We start from the raw sequence: 13,955 nt of genomic DNA on the forward strand, positions 1-13,955 counted from the left end.
GGAGGCGGAGGCGGGAGGCACGCTGGTCGCTGGCCGCTGCGCATGCACAGCCGAACAGAGTGTAGACTATAGAGTGTAAAGAGATCAGAGATGACACGTGAGTCGTGACTCGTGAGGAACAATCGAACAGAGTAGAGGAATTGAGGCGGCGAGGCTTGTGGAAGAAGGAAGAGGAGGAGGCGGGAGGGGAAACTTGGGAATTGGGAATTGGGAACTGGGAACTGGGAAGGGTGAAGCCCGAAGGCAGCTGAAATTGATTGAAAAGTTAATTAAGAAAAGTGAAAATAAATAATAAAAAAGTTAAAACTTAAAAGTTAAAACCCTATATATATATATATATATATATATATATATCTTATATTATTCGGTTTTTCGGTTCGGTTCTACATAAAAATTGAAACCAACACCGAAATCGAATTTTTTTATTTTTGTAAACCGAAACCAAAACCGAAAACTGAAAAATCGAACCGTTTATGATTTCGGTCTAGTTTTCAGTTTTTCGGTAATTTTTGTGCACCCCTACTGAGAGGTGTCTCACCCTATAATTATTCAATATTTTTTAGATATCATGTGGAGTATAACAGTGATCAGAGTAGCACAATGAAGCGTGAGTGAGATAGAAGGTTGTATATAGAATAGATCTTTATTAAATTATGTTTTTGATGTATTTAGAATTTATAGGGTGTTAATTGTGATATTGGAATGATATTATTATATTGAGATAATTAGTACTCTGGTAATGTATATTGGAGGTCTTCCGCTGTATGAAAATATTTATTTAAGGTGATATCAGAGAATTTTAAATATGAAAATTTTTGGGTCGCTACATTAGAACTCATGTTGCCTCACATTGATGATAATCTATTCCAACTTACTGAGAGGTGTCTACCCCAATAAAAATTTCAACATTTCAGGGCCACGGGGTGATTGAACCTAGAGCTCTAGGCAGAATTAGTTAGTGGGGTTTGAAGATAGTGCTGGTGAGATACTAGTATGTATATGTATATGGATATGGTTTGTATTTCTTTGGGATGTAGTATTAATTGGTTTTTGGGGAGACATGTGTATTTATGATATGATGGCATTAGTGCTCTGGTATTGCATATGAAATATTATGTGTGATTCCGCTACATAGTAGATTTATGTGATGAACAAGTCAGTCTGAAACCCACTTAGGGTTCGGGATATTATAACATGGTATCAGAATTTAATATGTGGAAAAAAAAATTTATAAAAAAAACATAGTAGAATTTTTGGATCATTACAACTCATCCTCATTAAGGTCATTAAGTGTCATTATTTAATTCTTTGTTTCCATATTTTCTTAACAATAAATGCATTTTATATATGTGAGAATAAAATGCCATAACCATGCGAATTGCAGGATGATGGAGTTAGTTTGCCGTCCAAAGAGCTGGCAAAGAAAGTTTGTGAAAAGAAATAGGAGAGGAATCAATAGCAAAAGTTGAGTTCGCCTATGAAAACTATTACTGGGAAGAAAACTACCTAGTCCGATATCGTCAAGAGAAAAACATCATCCTCTGTTTTTTTCAAAGAAGAAGAAGTCCAAGAAGTGGAAGAATTAGTTCAAAGATGATTCAAATGATGATTATTGTGTTGTCCAAGAGGATGAAGAAATGAATAGCATCACGATTTATTTTTTTATTGACAATCATTTGACTTGTTAACATGTATTGTCATTTTAGTTGATTGATTCTCAAGTCAGGAAGGAATGGTGGGGGATCTTCAATGTATGGGAATTAATGGGATGTGAAACATGATTTTTAAATTATAAGCTCTAATTGACTAAAATTAGTTACGTATGCAAACACAATAAATGAAATTTATTAGATATGACAATTGAAAAATAGTAAAAATATTTTGTAATTGAATTTATTATTATTATTTAAAATTTATGCATATATTTCTTTGAAATATATTTAAATTCACATAATTATTTAATTTTTATTTTAGTTTAAAAATGTATAAAATGATTAATTTAATTTAAAAAATTATTTTTAGATATTAAAAATTCTAGCTACCAAAATAATTGAAAATCATAAAATCTAATTTTTAATTTTTTGACGAACAAATAAAAATCGGCAATGGAAACAAAAACTAACAATAGAAATAAACATATTTTTACAATCAATGGAATAGAAATAGAAAATAGTAATGATACTAAATAAATTTTAAAAAAATTAATATTGAACGTGGTTGAAGGGAAAATAAGTGAAAGAAATTTTTATTTGTTATTTCTTTATGCCGGAGAAGGAAAATATGGAGTGATTATTCAGGATCTCCGACTCTCAGTAGCTACTCTCAATATTGAAATTACCATCACACGGATCGCACTCGCTAAAAGGCCGTTAAAGAAGACCCCAAATCCTCGCTTGCTCTCCTCTCCTCACCTTTTTCCATTGTCTCCGACTTCCGTTTTTCTCGAAAGATCAAAACCCTAATTTCGAGTTCCTCTCTCCGATTTTTTTCCAGGTACGACTCGATTTTTCATGATGTTTAAATTTTTGTAGCGTTGTTTGTTTTGTAGATCTAGTCAATCATTTTTTCGATTTCCCGATCCCAGACCCTCTGAATGGAAATGGCTCGTATGAACACATGTTCTTTTCTTTTACTTCCTGTTTTTTGGGTAGAAAGTATTGCTGCTGCTTCTCCGAAGGACCAGTTTTGCACTGTTGGAATTGAACCATGTATGGAATGAAATGAAATTTGGGGAGGATGGAATCCAATTTATCGACTTGATTTTGTCATGATTTTTATTCAAATTTCCATTCCATTTCTTTCTCATACCCATTTCATTCATATAAATCAAACATGAAGTCATAACTTTTTGTACCTTTTAGATTCCCACTAGTCTGAGGAATTCCTCGAGTCATTAGAATTCTTTTGTCAATTGTTCAGGCTTGAGCTTCTTGGGGATCATATGGTTTTCCTCTTTGAAGTTTCTGAGATCATTCATTACTTCAAACTTTCCTCCTCTTTCAACTACTTTTATAGACTTATACTTTAAGTTCAAAATTCAACAAAAAAATGATTAATTTTATAATTGTTGAACTTGAGATTTTCATAATTTAAGGGCAAAAAATAATTAACAAAAGTTCAATTAAGATTGACTAGATTCTTAAGCAGTATTGGAAAACTCAAATTTGAGTAGTCAATCTGAGTTCAAATTTTAATAGAGTTGAGTTGAGAGTAGAATCGAGTCAAGCTTCATGAGCTGATTTAACTTGCTTAGCCCTGTTTGGGAGCACGTTAAAAAAATGCTTACAAAATTTATCACTTAAAATCAACACTTTTACTAAAAAAGTGGTGTTTGATTTGTATTACAACACACTTATTACAAGAAATGTTTTTTCATAGCTATTTTTTTGGTAACTATTTAAGTGAATTTTAAGAAGCAATTCAGGATAGTTTTTGATTACTTATAGTGGGGTCAATTTTATTCGCAAACCAAACATATGTTAAAATTAGTATCTATGAATCACAAGATATCTTTATTTTATTGGATTAAGAATGTAATTTTTATTTTTAGTTTTATTTTTTATAGATCATGCCAAGAAATCTAAACAAGAACATATAATCTGTTTGGATCCCTAAATTTAGAGGTTTGAATTTGGATTTAAAAGCCTCAATTTCAAATCCATTATTTAGGAGCATTCCAAGTGAAATACTTTAGGATCCAAATCCATAAAAATAATTCAAAGCCTAGGGCTGGATTTTAAATCCAAAAACCAAATCCATATAAATTAAATCTTAAGTATGCTATTGTTCCCCTCATTGTCTATTTGTGCAGATCTCTCTCTCTCTCTCTCTCACACACACACACACACACTTCTTCTCCTCCTTTTCCTCAGTCTCTTGTTCTAGCTGATCAAGAACCTTCTCTCTCATCTTCCAAGGCAATGCTACCAAAAACTTTTTTTTCTTCTTCCTCGTCTTTTTCGTCATCACAAATCTTCCTTTTTCCATTTCTTTTTCACAAGAAGGAAGTTTTGTCCCAATCTTTTTTTTTCCCCTTCAACGTGTTTTCGGCTACCGAACATAGCTTAATTTATCCGTTGCTGGGAATTGATCTATTGATTGGACATGTGGAAGTTGAAATTCCTTGCTTTCTTGCCAAAAAATGCCCACGCCAGTAACCTATACTAAATTATATATCAAAAAAGTTTCTTGTGCAAGAAATCCCTCAAGTTTCTGTTGTACCGGACGAAGTAAAACAGAACCTGTCATCATATCCCATTGATATCACCTAAGCACAAACAACTGCAGACAATCCAAGGGAAAAAAATGAACACTCACTCTACACAAGTTCACGCAAATTTGCCTTTTAACCAACTAAATCCTCTGATGTTACCCTTTTGCTTCCTATTGCCATCTCCACTGCAGCCTTCACGATTGCCCGAACACTATCACTAGCAGAACCACTCCCGCTATTGATCTCTTCGTTGCTGCTTGCTATAGTCCAGGCCGTGTGATCAGGATTGGAACTAGAAACATGTTCTTCTGTTTGTTTTGATCTATTTAGGGCATGACTGTGTGGGCAATAGTAGGTAATATATGGGAAATCCTCCATTCTGGGGAGCCCTGTTCAGAAATGAAATAGAATTCTAAAATCAAACTCTTGCAGCGGGACATGTTGCAAAAATCTAACGGGCATTATTGTTCAATTTTTCATAATGACAGTTTTGCCCTTCAGAGCTAAGTTCCCCGTCTGCATTCGTTTCTCTTTGACAGTTGATGGACCTCGCACTTGCACATCGGATAGTGGAGGTCTTCCACATTTGGTAAATTTTTCATGTATAATTTTTGAGTTTGTGGATTTTTACTTTATGAATCTGACCTGAAGACCGACATTTCTTCAACCTCCTATGCAATCGCTTTTCTTTCGGTTTCTTGCTCCAATCGTCCCTCTTTATCTCTCTATCTCTAGAGGTCGATCACGCTTCACCTGGTTGTGATCTTCAATCTCTGGTAGAGATTTTCTATATGGTATCCTAGTTAGTTGTTTTTTCTTAATGAATCGTGCCTAGAAGGACGAAATTTCTTCAAGCCTCTTCAATGCTTCTCTCTCTCTCTCTCTCTCTTGTTGGACAAATATGATCTGATCAGATTTAGATTTCATTTCTTTTTTGCTCATCTAAGTTGCACCTAATAATAACTAGTATCTTGCTTAGTTTAATTTGATTAAATTTTCCTTTTTGCATAGGATTTTGTATACGGTCTGCTTGATTATTATTGATTTTCTTATGAATTTGAAACCAAAATTGGAAGGGTCGTTTGCATTTTGGTATGCTTGATTCCAATAAGCTGTATTTGGTACAAAATTTTGAATCTTCAAAATTCCAGGAGTTTCAGAACTGTTTAAGCAAACTTCTGAATTTATTTAGTTCATTGAACAAACTCTTGATTTAGTTTTATCCATTGAACAAGATTTTGTAAATTTTTTTCTTAAAATTATAATATGTTGTAAATTATGCGTAAGATAGAAAAGAATGACATGGTTCAAAATCATAAATTTCATTAATTCATTTGGTTTTGAAACACTTGAAAAATCTGTCTTCTGAATGCAGGATTGTTATTTTGTTGGTTCATTTGGTTTCAAATTTAAAAATAATCAAAGTTCTTGTGAAATCACAATGACATTGAAAAGCAAGGTGTAGTCCCAAGAGGGGGGGGTGAATTGGATTTTAAAATTTTCTTTTAATTCCTTTGAAGACTTCTTTTTATTTATTTTAACCAATTCTTGACTTGTTTGTTTAATTTACCAATCACACAAGAACTTAGTTCTTTTAATCCATAATACTATCGCTTAACCAAACAAGTAATCAATGAATCAACCAAACTAATTAACCAATCAAGCACAATATTCAAACCAAGATATATAAGATACAAAATTTTAGCTTTTGTTTGTTTGCAGCCCTGTATGTTAATACAATCCCTTTGATAATGAATTAGTTTTCTCAATCAACACAATATTCACACTCTTCCCAATATTCAAAATTCAAATAAACTCTCAGTTAATTTAACCAAGTAACATACTCCCTTATGGTTTTCACAAAATATGGTTTAACCAACACACTCCCTTTCGATTTTCGCAACCCAAATCAAAATTAGACTTTAAGTTTACTTGATTTTCAAATGTACATAGTATATATGATTACCAATTAAACCATGCACGCAATTTATATGTGCTGAAAATAAAGAGTAAGAGAAAGAGAGAGTGAGATCGGGATTTTTACAAGGTTTGGTTTATATCCAGCCTACGTCCTCGTCTTTGGCAAACCACCAAAGGATTCACTAAAATCAGTTCCTTTATCGGGCGAAATAATACCGATTACATACTCCTTCAAAAGGTTAGAGCCCTCCTCTCCAAACAATGTACCCTCGTTCGATCACTCCTTCAATTAGGCTAGAGCCCGCCTCTCTAAGCGATATCCCCTCGCTTAGCCAACGATCCAAACAACCTTGAACCGTCAATATTTACAAGATACAAATCAAATAGACGTACAAAGAATACTCTCAAATATAACTGATTAGTACAACAATTCAACACTATAATATACTTCAAAGTAAATAACAATATGGAATATAACTTGAAGCTTAAGGGAGTATATCACCAATTAATTCTTTCAATGATTGAAAGATTTAGAATTTGTAGCACAAGATTGGTGAGTAAGAATCAGCAAGAACTCAGTAAGCTTTGTGCAAGTTGAGAGCAAGAGAGAGCCTTGAGAATTTTAGAGCAATTGAGAGAGATTTTTATTGCTGAATTGAATTCTTGGTAATTAATTCAATGATCTTGAGACTTATTTATAGACTTTAAAAGGTGTTTAACTTGATCCCCAAGTGATTTGGGAGTATTCCCCAAGTTTTCACAAAGTTTGAGCCCCAAGCAACCTTATTTAAAAAATTTATCCGTTATAAAAATTTAAAAATTGTTGCGTGACAGTTGACTGTCCCTTTTTGGGTAGTCGCCTGTCTAGTTAATTTAAAGGGGCAGTAGGGTGTCAATCGCCTGACTGAACACGGACGGATGCCTCAAATTTCACTGGCAGTTGCCTGTAAGAACATGGACAGGCGACTGTCAAGCTGTCAGCTTCGAGCATCTTTCAGTCTTTTGGTCATAACTTTTTCTGTGTAACTCCAAATTTGACGAGCTTGGTGTCAAACGAAAGCTAAGAGAAAATCCCACAACTTTCATGTTGAACACATTTTAAAATAAAGAGTTTTTGATAGAGAAAAATGCACCTCAATGCGTATGTAGAAAAATTAACAGCATTTGGAAAATCCTTTTTTTGGTGTTTTTCATTCTAAAAATGATTCTAACCTTTTTGAAACAATTTTTTACCTTATAAAAATATTTTTCAAGTATGTTAAAAGGCATCTAGGTCCAAGAAATTAACCTAAGAGTTTCATGCATCCATATTGAAATTATTTTGAAATACTTACATGAAATTTTCTATAGATTCTTTCAAATTTTCGATTCTTGAATTCCTTGAGGTCTTTATGCTTGCTTCATCTCTATTTGAGCTTTTATCAAGTTCTTTTTAATCCTCATGCTCTCATGATCTTCAAGTTTTATCTTTAAATCCATTTTTGAATCCATGCTTTTAAGCTTTATATTGATCATCCGTCTTTGAAATATAAGCTTTCATGAATCCTTCTGAACACTTGACCTTGCATTCATCATTGAATCCTGAAATGACATCACTTAACCAAATATGTTAAGTTTCACTTGTTTGGTAGCATCAAAACAAGATGTTAAGCCTTGTAAGGCCAACAGACATCACAAGCAAAAAACCAAGCAAAAAAATTTATGTGCTTGGGTTTTGTCACAGGAAAATAACAATAACTATTATCTAAGAAAATCATGAATTCTTGATTTCATAGTTATTACTGTCTATTGACATTACTAATGGAGTGCTGCTGCTCTTATTTATGATTTCATAGTCGTTAATAATGCTTGAACCTTTCTGGCCTTTCCTATGTAATCCAGATATGAGTATGCATTTCAAAGTTCTTTTAGTACTCATTGATTTGTTATTTTTGAAGATACTCTCTTGCTTAGGTGTTCTAATCCTGCCATTCTATTTTTGCAGCAATTTGAAGGAGGCTTTGGCAATTGCAGTTTAGGCTGAAGCCACAAGAAATTGAGGTTTAGTTACAAAATATTTGGTTTCAATTTTGTAGAACTTTTAGTTTGCATGATAATTATTCATTAAAATTTGTCCTTTTGGCATTGTTTTGTGTGTATTTCATTTCGGCCATTTTGGCTCAGTCAGTGCTAGTGTTCTGCCCATAGATAGCTTTATACTAGTCTACTTGGTTGTTTTCTATATTGAATTCTCAGCTATTGGCAAGTATGCTATTGCTGTTGTTTTCTTGCAACTGGTTTGTGATTGTTTTTTCCTGTTTTATTGGAATACACACCTATATTTTTTAGTTACATTTGTATTAGTGAATTAATAATCAGTTTTATGTCACGGTTTTGACTTACATATGGGTCATCCCATGGAGGAAAGTTAAAAATGAATATGCATTTATACAAATGCTACATGAGAATGAGAAATGATCCAAACCATGCACCTAGTTTTAAGAATGTTGACTTGGAAGAAATGGATAATGAATTGTTTGAAGTTGGCAAAAGGTATGGTCTAGAGAGGATGAGAGTGAAGTACAACCATTTTTTGCATAAATCAAGGCTAGTTTTCAAAATTAATTTGTCACACTAGAGTTACATGGAATGTAGAGTGAATATTGGGCATGGTGTGGGGAATCTTGGCAAGATTTTATCAAGCTATCTTTTCTCTGATATAAATATGTTAATTTCAAATATTGAATTATGCAAACATGTTTTTTATACTTGCGAGTTCGGGACACATGCATTGTGTCATGGATGTGCAGTTTTCTAAGGCAACAAGGAATCACCCCTGTCTTGATCTGCCTAAAGTGTGATGGAATCATGTCCGTGCAATGACAAAACTACACCAAGTCCTGGCCAGTCGTACTCATCCTTGTCCATGGAACCATTCCAAGGTCCAACTTAGTAGTCAAGTCTCATAGCTTAGAAGCCCTTGTCCCAGCTGAGGTCAACACTGAGGAATCGTGTTTCGAATGGTCAGGGAGTTAAAACTTACATTCCAACAGAACCCAGGGTCACTCTCATCTCCGTAGCACAATCCTCGTGTCAAAATATCTATCTCTTACTACTCACTAGCTGGTGCTAAAGGAAGTGACCATACGCTACTCGAGCAAATACATATGAAGGTTTACCATTTTTTGATGATCCAACCAGGTTTGAGATGACATCGCCCAACAGTATAGCCAACGACCAATAAACGCGAACATCACAACCTTTGGGCTGAGAGTACCTCAGTCTCAAATGGATCTTCCATGGGACTCCCAATCCCACATGAAAACCTAAGACACCCCTCAAGGATGTTAAGAGCTTGGCTTTGAGCTCTCCTTAGGGTGCTATCTTAGTACCCAATAGGATACCGGAGAGGTGTGCTGCTCACCTGATGTTACCCCAAAAGTAAAGTCTCTGATGAAGCATTTTCATTCACATACCACTAACCACCAAGGATCTAATGATCATACATCTTAGCTCGAGGATACCATCATCAAGATTGTCTGGATCCGCTACAACGTCATAGGGACATACTGAATCCATCCCCGTGACAACTCTATAATTGAGTACATGTTAACCAAAATTCCCTCCAAGGCAGACCAACAAGCCCAAAGCCATGCCTCATGGTTCCAAGATTGTAAGATTGTGACTCCCCCCCCCCCCCAAAAAAAAGAAAAAAACCTCATTGTCTCAACACCCTTGTTGATTAAAATGCTTATCTGACTTCCAGTAACATTCTCAGAAACCCAAAGTAGGAGGCTTCATAATATCCACAGTCCAAAGATCTAACTCTTCTTAGTATCCAGGCTTGTCTTTGATCACAATATAGATCTAATCCGAAGGTGCTTGTGGAACACATCCTTGAACGCATGGTCCTCATCCCAACTTAGATCAAAATCGGTGTTCAGCTTCCTTTGATAACTAGACTCTGATCTTTATTCTACTCGAGATTTCGCTTTTCTAATGTGAAAGCTTAACCGTAAGATGACAAACATCTAACATACCCTCAGTTCTGCAGATTAGCTAACTCTCTTTCCAGAACTGTACTTCACAAATCCTTGATATGGATCTGCATTTCATCCTTGACTCTGAAAACTCAAACTCTCACTAGTGTGAAGAAGATTCCACATCTGTTCCCTCAAGATAAAGTCCTTCCCCAAAGCCAAACCCAACTGAAACACAACTTAGTCCAGCCTAAGGAACAATATACCCAAAATCTCATTCTGATCTTGATTCCTTTGTAGCCCAATTCTGGCACACTGATGTGGTACAATATTATGGAGGTTGATGTCAACTTCCTTCTTGCAGCAAAGCGTCCCAAAGGCTCGATTCCAACCTTACACTTCAAGGAGAATCCACATTCCCAAGGTTCTTTAATTCTAACAGCCCCACATACTAGTGGATATCCAACCCGGTAAACATCGAAGTTCGAACATAACATTATGTTCCAAAGGTGGATATCCACCCTGGGGTCTTACAAGACACAACTCCAAGATGAATCCTGGAATCTCTCGAAACTTAACCAATCTCAAATACAGGTTTAACATCTTACGTCACCCGAAGTTCATGAAGTGTACCCATTATCTTCATGAATCAACACAATTCCAAAGTTAACCATCTGGTCTTAAATTCAGCCACAAGGTAAATACTTGAACTTCCTCAAGTCCTCAAGACTCAAGCTTAGATCATACCTCAAAGTGTTGATACTTAAAATCATTATGGAGCTTCCATGTCCTGACATACAAATCTCATTCCAAACAGATGCTGAATAATCACATTTTCTTGTGCTCTGACAACCCAATCTTTAACGGCAGTCCATGGTGGCTAACTATCAGTTGCCACTGCCCTTTGGCTCACTCATTGCTCGAACTCAAGCGTTCAACTGAATAACTTGCTCTCTGGCTTAATTGTGCATAATGAACTCGCACAACAACAACAAACAACAAACAACAAAGGCCTTCTAGCCATAACAACTCATGTGCCCACTGGCAACATGGCTTATATGCCCTTTGGCAAATCACATCCTAATGCCCAAATGCATGGATCATGATAGGCCGAAAAGCCAATGGCGCCAATGTGCTTAATCGCCAATTCCAAAAAGGCAGTCTTCACATCAGAACATCTGAGGGTTACATTGAAGTCCTTTGAGCTCATCCCCACTGGCTATTCATTACTTGTGACCAACTCAGAGCCACACTTGTGTGGCTTGTGGACTATCTGTCCAGGGTGTTCACAACTCATTCTTCGTCACAGATTCAAGAATGTCACCTCTCTCCTTGGGGTTGAACTTCCCAAGTTCAGTGAGAGACACCCTTGGCCAAACTCCCTACAATTGTCCTTCTCCATTAGATTCAAGAGTATACCCTTCACCTATGGAATTAGGACACCGCAAGGTCACAAGAACATTCGAGCTACAATGCCAACCTCAATAGGACAACTCCCATTATGTGGCCTCAATATTTGCCTCAAAGGCACAAGGTATTCTCATCTTAGTTCCCACAAATCGACCTCATCCCTCTCTGGGGTAGAGGGCATAATCAAGCATCCTGATCTTCATGAGATAGTCTGCTATAGGTCAACTTTCGCGCCATTAATCACAACAGGTCACATGAGAAGAGGGAAGCAAGAAACCGACAGCTACACGAAGGTAACTTGATTCTTCCCCTACTCATTGTCCCAAATCGAATTCCCACAATTGTGTTGATGCCCACAATCTCAATCTTATTTTGGTTCTCAAATGAGAGACTTGTTTTGATACCAACTATTATGGATGTGCAATTCTCCAAGAGAACTAGGAAGGAACTAAAGAAAACCAAAAATGCTCCAATCTTCATTTTGCTCTTTTGTAGAAGAGAAAATACCAGTCAATTTGCTTTACAATATCATAATTCATAAGGCAATGTCACATGCACATATAATATGTTCATAGGAGCATGGGATTCAACAAATATCATATACAGCTCTGGACTTGCTGCATTAGCTGTAACAACAGTAGATGAGGAACATTTGACTGTGGTAGGGGTTCCCTGGAAAGCAAAGCATTGGCAAAGTTAGAAATCATTAAACATGGTTGTCCTATTAGGTGGGTCTTGCATTTCCTTTTGTATATTTTTGTGAGCTGAAAACTGGGCACTATCTTGGTCCTACACCCAGAAATCAGAATACAACACCTGTGATGTAAGCTTAAGATAAATTAACACCTGTAGAATATTAATGATCTCCAGCTGTGCTGAATGGTTCTTTGAATGGTAAATTCCCAAACTAATGAAGAAATCAGTAAATCGGTAGGATGGTTGATAAGCAGTATTCTACAGCCCTAGGTTGGATTGTGCTCCACTCAACAACTAAGTTTTCAGATTTATCAGTATCATATTTTATTGTTTTAGATTCTGGATAGTATGGAGGTTTTTAAATACTTATGCTGTTGTGGGGGAACTGGAGGAATAAGTGTGGAAGCAGCAAGGTGAGAATTTTAAGTATAGGTCAGGATTATTTGACTAGGAAACTACTGATATGCTTGTGGAGTTCTGTTATTTTATATTAAATTTGGAAGCACAAATGACAAACAAACACCTGGCATTTGTTTTTCTTTTAGTATAAATTATGAAAATTGTGAATCTGTACTTTTTTAATTAATTTTTTTTTAATCTAAAATATTTTTTTAATTTGATTATTGATTCTTTGTTTTTTTTTTGTTAAGCTTGGATATTTGACAAGATGTCTGGCCAAAGCCAGCGCTTGAATGTGGTTCCTACTGTTACCATGCTTGGAGTTATGAAAGCTCGCCTTGTTGGTGCTACAAGAGGTCATGCTCTCCTGAAGAAGAAGAGTGATGCCTTAACCGTGCAATTCAGACAAATTCTCAAGAAGATTGTCTCTGCAAAAGAGTCTATGGGAGAGATCATGAAGAATTCCTCCTTTGCCTTGACAGAAGCAAAGTATGTTGCTGGCGACAACATCAAGCATGTCGTGCTTGAGAATGTTCAGAATGCATCTCTAAAAGTTCGATCCCGACAAGAGAATGTTGCTGGTGTGAAGCTCCCGAAGTTTGAATATTTCACTGAAGGTGAGACTAAGAATGACCTGACCGGGTTAGCTAGGGGTGGCCAACAGATTCAACAGTGCCGTGCTGCTTATGTGAAAGCCATTGAGGTTCTTGTAGAACTTGCTTCACTTCAGACATCATTTCTAACCCTCGACGAAGCAATCAAGACCACAAACCGTAGGGTTAATGCTCTGGAGAATGTGGTGAAACCGAGGCTGGAGAATACAATTAGCTATATTAAGGGGGAATTGGATGAGCTGGAGAGGGAAGACTTCTTTAGGTTGAAGAAGATACAGGGTTACAAGAAGAGGGAGATTGAGAGACAGCGTGCAGCTGCCAACCAATTTGCAGAGGAGCAGTTTGCTGAGAAAGTATCTTTGAAGAAGGGGATTTCAATAAATTCAGCCCACAATTTGTTAACTGCTGCTGCGCAGAAGGATGAGGATATTATCTTTTAATTGGAGGTTTAGGTATGTGTGTTTTACTGTTGGATTGTTTGTAGATAGGGAGCTTCTGTTCTGGAGCAGAGGAGCTTCATGCCTGTTTCTGTATTTTCAGCCAACTTCGCATCTTACTTCCTCTCCCTCCCAATAGGAGGCTGGGTTGTGATTCTTTTTCATTTTATCTTTGGCTTGCATAATAGATACTCTCGCGAATAAGATAAAATATGATGAGAACATTGGGAATAGGCATTTCTAAGATGATAATTATTTTGTCTATTTCTTATCATGCATTTATAAAATATTTCCTTTTTTATAGCAA

At 35.9% G+C, this 13,955-nt stretch overlaps 1 protein-coding gene across 2 annotated transcripts; it reads left to right on the plus strand.

The window, feature by feature from the left end:
• The first annotated feature begins 2,124 nt into the window (after positions 1-2,124).
• On the plus strand, positions 2,125-13,955 carry LOC131161428 (V-type proton ATPase subunit D). Of its 2 annotated transcripts, XM_058117177.1 has the most exons (4): positions 2,251-2,493; positions 4,702-4,802; positions 8,118-8,173; positions 12,849-13,955. In XM_058117177.1, the coding sequence occupies exon 4, from the start codon at positions 12,866-12,868 to the stop codon at positions 13,649-13,651; it is 786 nt and encodes a 261-aa protein (XP_057973160.1). In that variant the 5' UTR covers positions 2,251-2,493; positions 4,702-4,802; positions 8,118-8,173; positions 12,849-12,865; the 3' UTR covers positions 13,652-13,955. The 2 variants fall into 2 exon arrangements, with proteins under 2 accessions (XP_057973159.1, XP_057973160.1); XM_058117176.1 differs by lacking the exon at positions 4,702-4,802 and having other exon boundaries at positions 2,125-2,493.

The sequence above is a fragment of the Malania oleifera genome, chromosome 8 (genome assembly GCF_029873635.1).
Source record: "Malania oleifera isolate guangnan ecotype guangnan chromosome 8, ASM2987363v1, whole genome shotgun sequence".
Taxonomy (NCBI): Eukaryota; Viridiplantae; Streptophyta; class Magnoliopsida; order Santalales; family Ximeniaceae; genus Malania; species Malania oleifera.